Source organism: Aegilops tauschii, chromosome 3 (genome assembly GCF_002575655.3).
Source record: "Aegilops tauschii subsp. strangulata cultivar AL8/78 chromosome 3, Aet v6.0, whole genome shotgun sequence".
Classification (NCBI taxonomy): Eukaryota; Viridiplantae; Streptophyta; class Magnoliopsida; order Poales; family Poaceae; genus Aegilops; species Aegilops tauschii.
The window spans coordinates 166978382-166987927 of NC_053037.3; the positions used below are offsets into that span (position 1 = coordinate 166978382).

The 9546-nt window shown below is 42.0% G+C and overlaps 1 protein-coding gene across 1 annotated transcript; it reads right to left on the reverse strand.

Moving 5' to 3' along the window:
* Positions 1–1877: 1877 nt before the first annotated feature.
* Positions 1878–5954, reverse strand: LOC109769563 (syntaxin-22). Its single transcript, XM_020328295.4, has 7 exons — positions 5525–5954; positions 4853–4946; positions 3962–4101; positions 2848–2922; positions 2452–2609; positions 2233–2333; positions 1878–2151 (listed from the first exon to the last, which is right to left on the reverse strand). Exons 1-7 carry the CDS (start codon positions 5722–5724, stop codon positions 2086–2088), a joined length of 834 nt encoding a protein of 277 aa, XP_020183884.1. The 5' UTR covers positions 5725–5954; the 3' UTR covers positions 1878–2085.
* Between the last annotated feature and the right edge of the window lie 3592 nt (positions 5955–9546).

Below are 9546 nucleotides of genomic sequence, written 5' to 3' on the forward strand. Positions count from 1 at the left end.
GTAAAGGGTGTGTAATATCTTTTGTTGATATTATCCTTATTATGAAAGTTTGCGAGCGCATGTCTTGTTTCGGCTCGGTCTCCCCTTTCCAACCCCGCGGCAGCTTGGTGCTCTACGCTGACAGGTCCCGGACCCCAGGCAGGCTGCAGCCGTCGCGGGTGTGGTCTGGATTGGAGCTACCTTGTGACACTATCGATCAAGCATTGATCGCCTTTGCAGCTTTGGTCACTTTGGGCAATGGCAAAACCGCTTACTTCTGGCACTGCTGTTGGATGGGCTCGACGAGCCTTGCGAAGCTCTTCCCCAAATTGTACAAAAGCTCTTGGCGAAAGAAGAGAACCACCGCGTCTGCACTGCTCAACGACACTTGGACTGATGACATGCGTCATCATGCAAATTAGGATCTGGTTGATGAATTCATCATCCTCTCGAGAGCTATTTGCATGGCAAACACTAACCTCTCACCAAACATGTCGAATTCCATCAATTGGGAGTTCTATTCATCGGGTGAATATATTGCAAGATCGGCATATCTCATGCAATTCCATGGTTCGACGACATTGAATTTCAAGCAACTGTTTTGGTCGGCCTGAGCACAGGGGAAGGCGAAAATGTTCAATTGGCTACTCATGCAGGACCGTTTGTGGTGCAACGATAGATTAAACGGCAAACACTAACCTCTCACGATCTCACCAAACATGTCGGATTCCATCAGTTGGAATATTCATCGGGTGAATGTATTGCAAGATCGGCCTATCTCATGCAATTCTATGGTTCGATGACATTGAATTTCAAGCAATTGTTTTGGTCAGACTGGGCGTCGAGAAAGGCGAAAATGTTCACTTGGCTACTCATGCAGGACCATTTGTGGTGCAACAATATATTACAACGAAGCGGCTGGCAAAATGGATACTTCCGCCCCATGTCATCAGCTCGAATCCTCTCTTCACCTATTCTATAATTGTCCTGTTGCAAGGGAAATATGGCGAAAGGTCTCTTGATGTCTGGGCTGCTTCTCCCTCAACATTGTTGATTGGGGGGAGAGGCCAACTGCTCTGCCGACCAAGCTCGCATTGTGATCACCAAGGCCCATGTCCGGGACAAAAGCATATTAAGACAATGTTGATCGTGGTCACCTGGAAAATCAGGCAGGAGAGAAATGCCCGACAATGAGCTTTGGCGCCTAGCCGGCGCGCGCTATTTAGAGACCCAAGTAGGGGGCCTAGGATGAGAGATTAGCTTGCCAGCATTTTTATTTTCTAGCTTTCCAATGTGATCTCTTTATCACACACCATGTCTTTTTCGCCCCTCTTCTACTTATTTTTTCACCCCTCTTCTACTTCTTTTTTTGACATCTCACCCCTGTTCTACTTAATACTCCCTCCGTTCCTAAATATTTGTCTTTTTAGAGATGTCAAATGGTTACCACATACGAATGTATATAGACATATTTTAGAGTATAGATTCACTCATTTTGCTCCGTATGTAGTTACTTGTTGAAATCTCTAGAAAGACAAATATTTAGGAACGAAGGGAGTATATGAAGGCATGCTGAATCTCTCAAAAAACACGGTATAAATCCGACTTTCTTGAGTTGCGCCTAATTCTGTGTGTCTAGTACAGCCGCATGCGAGGGGCTCCAGTTCCCAACCCTAGCCGCTGCCGCCATGGGTCACCTCCACATTAAATCCATTTCTTCAACAAGTACGGACAGAGTATTGATTTAAGATGCCCTATGGAGGTCTTTTCTTAAAAAACAAAATGCCCTATGGAGGTCTTTTCTAAAAATTAAATAACCTTCGCGTTCTCACGCCACTCACTCAGAGATATACTACATCACAGATGCTAACAAGGCGAGCACATAAGAAACAAAGCACTAGAGTCAAACGACGCGAGTATACTCGATTACTTATGTAAACCATGCATTCCAGACACACACACCATCACCACATACACCACCATAGCACAACCTCCAGGAGGAGACCTGGATATATTCCTGACTGACTGCACAGCAAAATAAAATTATGAAGGAATTCGAGCGCTAAGCATGAGCAGATTTTGGAGCACAATGTGCCATCCAAATTGCTAGGCTGCAAGGACTATTATCACTATGAGCAACACCACCCCGAAAATAACCATCAACAGGCATATCTGCAAAAGGGAAATCAGGGCGTCACAGTTAGAGAACAGATATGGAGAATGTTAAAACCAAGTGTGGATTACTGAATATACCAGAGAAGAGTTTGACTTCTGGGTTTTAGCAGCTTTTGAAAGCTGGCCTTTTGCTTGTGAAGTCGCAGCAACAGAATTGTCGATATGAGTGTCAATGTCATCTGCAGTACAAGGAGAAATAATACAATCAGATAATTGTGGGAAAGTAAACAGTATTGCCCTTTAACATATGGTATTGGGTATCATCTCATCTGTCAGCTGAAAAAAGGTATCACACACCGATCATTGCTCCTTGATCATGAACTAGCACAGCAAGATCTTTAAAGATCTCATTTACTTCAGTGATTTGGTGTTGAATCTCCTGTATTCCCTGGTCCCTTTCCTCAATGATGGCCTCGTTGAACACAATCTCATTATCCAAGAAGACTAACTCTTGTCTATGGTACAATAAAAAGGTTAAAGTTAGTGCCTTACTCGAGACATTAAATCATTAAGATTAAGAGTAACTTATAAACACACAAAGGTTCAAAGTTCTTGACAATAAAAAAACATTTCTTGTGCATAAAGTCACCGAGATATGTCTGTCAAGTTTACAACAAGAATACGAAGCCCAGACGGATATAAGATAATTAGATTGATGAAACACACCATATATGAATAATATTATCAACTCACCTTCTTGATTCTAGAAGCTGAGTGCGCTGCTCAGCCAACTTATCAGCACCGTTATTCATCTCGGTTGAGTTATAGCTGCAAAGAATTATTAATCCTAGATCAGACCTTTGGTGGCAACAATACAGAAAGAACTGAGTAACATTTTTAGTAAGAGAAAACAATCTCCAGAACTCGAGTAACATTTTTAGTAAGAGAAAAACAATCTCCAGAACTCGAGTAACATTTTTAGTAAGAGAAAACAATCTCAAACAGGAACATTCATACATGGCTGTCTCTATCTGGAGAAAAAATAAAAATTGAAAAGCTGAGAGTAGGCTATCACACTACATGCAGCAGCGCACATAGATTCTCAGGTGGGCAGTTACAGTACAGACATTAAGGAAGTAGGAGTAACTCAAACATAGTAAAAGAATTCATGTATACTATTTAAGAATGGTTATAAATTACTCAATAAGTATAGAAGCCCGAACATACAAAAATATGATGATGAGAAACTTTTTTGTAACCAGACAAAGACTGCTAGATGGTTTTTTATTATGTGAAGCTAAGAGAACTGATATGGAAAGACACATCACTACAAAGCAATCCCTATGCTACAGTATATCGGCATGTCAATGGAAAAGCATGGCAAATAAGATCAAGAATGCATGTTCATCCTATAAATGCGCCAGAACAAACTTTAGGTTCACCCCATGGATGTATAGTCCTCTACTGTTGCATAAATTTTAATACAATTTGTAGTCCTCTGCTGAGGCATACAAGCACTGAAGAAAGCTAAATGATCAAAAATATTGAAATGTAAGGAATGTCATGTCACAGTAGCGTAAACTCCTAAAGGAGCATCAATTGCAGTTGACTTTCCAAAATGTCTGATTGTAATGGGCATTATTATTTTTATTAGGCTGTCTTATTAGCAAAGGGAGACATATCTAACAAAAAATGGCACATAAACTGGAATTGAACAGACTATTTTAGCATATGAGGTTAGCATACTACCTAGAAGAGGGTATACAGTGTGTCAATAACTATAAGAAATCCCCCATTGTTTGAAAGCGAAAAAAGAAATAAGATAATGCATACAGCTAAAAGGTAGAGCATCTGAGTAGAATATTACCTCTGTGGTAGACCTGCTTGAGTAATAAAAGGAGCATATGCAGCTTCTCTCTCTACTGCTAATCGTTGAGCTTTCTGAAACTCTTTTAGGACTGCTTGAAAATCCTTTGCTAGCTTCGCATCAGCAATCTTTTTGGTAGGCTGTAGTTTAAAACATGGTCAGAATCACATTGTGTAGAAAATTAACCAGAAGCACATATGAAAGAGCAAATACATCCAAAATAATAAAGCCACAGAGGAATGAAGATGCAAAGATGGAAAACAAATATCAAGTGGAATACCATATATAAGAAATTTGGCTACCACATTTGATCTTTATATTCATGATTCCAGGAATTACTGGCATATTTTGTCATGGAGAGTATGGCACCATGCTAAAAACAATCATGACCACAAATGTCAAGAATGAAGGAAAACATTAGTAGTTATCTGCCAAAGGAGCCTAATTTATTAGCACGTCAGTACAAGACAACTCATATTTGAATACCAAATTGTATTTGAGGATTCCTGTCAAAATACATGAATTGGACAGGTTAATTACCATAACTAAACTCCAAAAGCACAATTGCTTTCTTATGTACTTGCAGAGTGCAAACAGCAAAATAAATTACAGTTCCAGGTTCTATTTAAGGGACAACGTTACAACAGAACAGATAGTAAGAATCGGCTAGAAAATATTTATTCATTTATTTAAGTTTCTATTATTAATGAACAAAAAATAACATCCAAGCTGAAGTATATGACTAAGAAAAGATGTAAAATCTACACGGTATCACTCATTTCCATGCTCGGACAAAAGGAGGGAAAACAGTACATAAATGCTTCTAAGTTCTAACAATAAAGGAAATATCAAACAGAAATATGTAAGTAGATCAAAGGGATAGACGCATACGGTGGCTTCAAGACGATGATCCGCCTCACTAGCTTGCTTAAGCTTCTCCGATGTATCCTTCACCAGTTGTGTTATGTGTGCTCGTGTCTTGTGTCTGCAAGCAACAGAACTGGTAGTTAGATGGCCTATCGTAGCAATTTGAACAAGAAAGTAAATGCTACCAAAAGAAGGTTAATCAAACGTTTAATAAAGTTAAAAAATATTAAGGGCTATAACACAGCATGACCAAGTTATAAATGATATAAATCACATCAATTTCAGAAGAAAGGGCGCTAAAACATTTCATTTGGTGTCACTGATGATGGGTCAATTCATGTATAGCACATACGGCCTCACCCGGTGATTCACCGAATTAACCTATGCGCGAAGGTTCAGCCAAGGGATGGGCAATTTGACGCCCTGCGCAGTAGGCGAAAAAAAAAGGGTTGCAATAAGCCCTAGGCAATCTCTTCTCTGGCATAAAAGATAGTGATTGTTCGCACGCATCCACCAAACAAACATAACCTAAATCGGGATCAGAAATCGAGCCGCGGGATTCTCCTCCAATCCCGCGCACGCTTCGGAAATCGTCACAGCGCCCAACCCGTGATTGCCAAATTCACTCCCTCAGCCGAACCAAAACGATCCTGGAAACGAGGGGAGGGGGGTAGGTAGGGTGAGACGGCGGCTCACATCCTGTCGCGGAGGTCGGGGGTGTCCTTGGGCGTGCCGAGCGTGTTGACGAGGCGCTGGAAGGTGGCGACCGCCGTGTTGATCTGGAAGACGCCCGACGCGACGGCCTGCGACGAGCCGGCGCCGGCCCCCGCCGCCCGGCCGTTCCTCCGCGGCGTCCCGCGGACGCCGTTCCCGGCCTCCAGGTCCTGGAAGCTCATCCCGCCCCCCGCGAATCGACCGATCGGCGGCCGGCTACGGGCGACTCGACGAAATTCCGGGGAGGATTTTGTGGAGGAAGAGGTCGTGGCCGGCCGAAAAGGGGGATTGGGGGCGGGGCTGCTCCGGTGTCACGGTTCGGTTTCGTCTCGTGGAGTTTAATTGGAGATTCCGGGATACGTACTACACTCGTGGGGTAGAGGGAGCCAAGGGAGGTAATTATGCTGTGCTGGTGTTGGGGCCAGGCCAGGTCAGGAGGGAGCTGGTTTTGTCGGGGCGCGTACGCGGCGTGATTCGCACACGGTCGCACACGCCGGCTAGAGGAGCGGGTGGGTCTGCCGATAAACGGGTCGCGGTTAATTAAATATTCTTTTTTAGCAGACACACATTTTTTACACAGAACAGACGCAAGCGCTTGCCTATGAACGCATGGCAAAAAAAAATTCTCTCTTAACCCAGAACAGACGCAAGCGTTGTGGTTTTGAAACGTTTGCGTTCATAGCGAACAAGTTGTTTTGTACACATGGCAAAGAAAAGAAACTTTCTCTCTTAATCCTATGGCAAATTCATTATATTTTTTGTCTTCTAAACATGCAATTTTAGGGCCTTTTTGTAATGCTCCCATGGCAATTTTTATCACTTATTCGCGTCAATTTTTTTATTAGGAGCATGGCCTTTTAATTATAAAGAGCGTCACAAATTTTAGTCTTAAGAGCATGGCATATTTATTTATTTATTATCATGGAAAAATCTTGCATGTGATTTTTATGTTTTCGGAAATGAAATATAAAGCATGGCAAATTATGTATTTTTTAACACTCGATTTCCATGAGCCTTATTTTTCTTAATAGCATGGCAAATTATGAACTGGTCATGGTAAAACTTCAGTGAAAACTTTTTCTTATAAATTAGGGAATGGCAATTGTAAATCTATGTTTTTCTCTGTCTTTTTTGTAGAAGTAAAAAATTGGTTTCCCCTAAAAAATGATTTTTCTATTGATGGCAATTTTTATATAAAAATCAGCTAATTGGGCCTTTGGCCAACCGAGAGGCGGTTGGGGTCGAGCTGGACCCCCACTGGAGCGAACGCTCGAGTGAGAGTGTTTCGTTTGCTGGTTCGATCCTCCCCCAAGTGAACAAATCATTCGCTAGGGGAAACGTACTCAGCTGGCGACCGCCAGATATTAGGGTCCTTTTCTTTTGAGTTGGGATCTCTCTTTTAACTATCTGCTGTTAGGAAGCGATGTCATTTGGATCGAATTGTTTTGTCTTGTATAGTATGATCTTAATTTATAAGAAAAACTTTAAACTAATAATAACATATGTAGGAACGTTGGAATGATTTTAGAATTAGCTTTGAGCCTTTGACCTCATCGAAACTATTTTGTATGTTGTACATGAGCATGTTTATCTCCCCGTTTCAACTATATTCAAGCAGTTTTTTCTCCTAATGTGATTCCACATGATCACCAGGAAAATCATACAGTTTCTTTGTTCCCAGGTTTTTATAACCATCCCTTTTCGAAAAAAAAGGTTTTTATAACCATATTTTCCAAAAAGCCCTTAAGGTCGTGTTTGGCATTGTGATGAATCACAATAATCTCGTCCCATAAATTGATTATACATGTTTTACCATTTAGTTAGTTGCTTCCACATAATTATAAATGAAAGAGAAAACACAAATCGTGTCTTATATACTGGGAAAGTAGAGCGGATATATCAATCAATTGTGATAAAAAAAACATGTTCCTAAGTTCGTGTTTCTAGAATGTAGTCATTATAATATGTCTAAACACGGTTCATAAAATTTCGCAAATAATATTCAGTACAACAGCTATAAGTGTAGGAGTGATTAAGGAGGATATTACGTTTGCTTCAACCACTGATGGATAATTATAAGAAATTTTAAAAATAGATATCCTGGATAAAAAATCTTAATCAACTCGTGTTTATATTGGCACATACATTTAAACATAGAAAACAAAATTCCCACTCTTACAAAATAACGTAAAGTAAAAAAGACAATTAATAATATTAAGAGTCCATATACCATACAAGGAGGTTTAATATTTGCCTCCAACTGTTGGATGCATACTTCTGTCAAAACTCGATCAAAGGGGCCGATTTGGATCAATGGTACACCAATCAAGTCGCATTTTCCTTGCAAAATAAAAAATTAAAGTTGTATTTTATATTGAAACAGATGTACAATAACTTGTACTCCCTCTGTCCTGTAATATAGTATCTTGTATAGAACGGACAGAGTAATGTTAACTAAGTAGTGAGCTAATATTAGAGTATAATCGTTTAGTAGCTTCATACTATAGTTTTTTTTTCATTTGTTTTATTAATCGCTTTGGAGCAAGCAGCTATTCTATCCTGCTACGGATGCATCCGACTCGCCGCTGTGCAATTGCAGCCGGAGATCCCTGACGAAATCACATGGAAACTTTCAGCTTCAGGAAACTACACTGCTGCCTCGGCCTACAACATGCAATTCATTGGCATGATCAGATCTCCTCAGAACATAATTGTCTGGAACACTTGGGCTCCTGGGAAAATCAAGATCTTCTGCTGGTTATTGTTCAAGCAAAGAATCTGGTGTAATGTCAGACTAGAGAGAAGAGGATGGCCAAACGGATACTTCTATCAACTACTTCCTCCGTTTCTAAATATAAGTCTTTTTAGACATTTCAAATGGTCTACAACATACGGATGTATGTAGACATATTTTAGAGTGTAGATTCACTTATTTTGCTCCGTATGTAGTCACTTGTTAGAGTTGTTAGTATTGATCTCTCCACCAATGGGCCCAAAGGCCCAAAGGCCCATTGGACCCTTGACTCGCTCCCTGATCGGGGGAGCCCAACCCAACTGGGTTGTGGTCCCCTGTCGCGCCGGCTATAAGAGGAAGGTGGTGGCCACTAGGGAAAGTGTGCAACAGAACCGTCGCCCACCTCTCTAACCTCACCGATCGAGGAAGGCCAGTCAGCGATGGGAAGCTCCACAACGCCCTGCCACTCCCCACCGACGCCATCAGCCACCTCGCAGTTGCTCTCTACACCGACCGTCGCTGCCCGTGCGCAGACCATCATCCGACGAACCAGCGATGGCCGGAAGGCTAAGGTAAACACCCGAATACAAATAATATCCCACTGATCCACACCTAGGTGATGATGTATTTACAACAAGAATCTCTAAAAAGACTTATATTTGAGAACGGAGGGAGTATGTCTCAGAAACCTGGAAACGGCGGCGCACCACTTCTGGCAGTGCGACTTTGCTCGGGCGGTTTGGCAGAGGCTAGCGGAGTGGACTGGATGTGCCGCCGTCGACCCGGCCAGATGGCAGCTGCTATCAAACTCCACTCAAATTGTCACCAAGATGATCGAGGACACCACCCCAGTTTCCAGAAAAGGTGCCAACTCCCGCATCCTCCTGGCGCCGTGGGAAATTTGGAGGGAAAGAAACAGCTGCACTTTCAGGGACAAGGTGGCCTCCGTTTCTGAGGTCGCTGCATCCATTAAAAGAGCGATCGACCTGTGGCGCGCTGCTGGCGCTACGTGCCTTGAGACCCGTTCGGGGATATGTCGGGAGATATGTAATTTTCAGACCTCTAGTTTCTATTTTCTCTCTGATTTCTTTTCTCTTCATTCCTTGACCTACGGGTCACCCCCGCCATGTTTAAATTCTCCATTGCTCTCTGCTAAATCAATGAAAAGCCAGGAATCCCTGGATCTTTCAAAAAAAAATCCTGCTACGGATTTGTAGTAGCTTGGTAGCAATCCACTGGTGGGACAGACCGCAGCGGCGACGTGGGGGCG

What these genes read in the sequence shown, in the direction of transcription:
- LOC109769563 (XM_020328295.4), bottom strand. Translation starts at nt 5,724, where the DNA reads ATGAGCTTCCAGGACCTGGAGGCCGGGAACGGCGTCCGCGGGACGCCG. An exon ending in CAAGCAGGTCTACCACAGAG is followed by an intron (nt 2,923 to 3,961) that starts GTAATATTCTAC and finishes AATTCTTTGCAG; the next exon opens with CTATAACTCAACCGAGATGA. An exon ending in CAGCTTCTAGAATCAAGAAG is followed by an intron (nt 2,610 to 2,847) that starts GTGAGTTGATAA and finishes ATTGTACCATAG; the next exon opens with ACAAGAGTTAGTCTTCTTGG.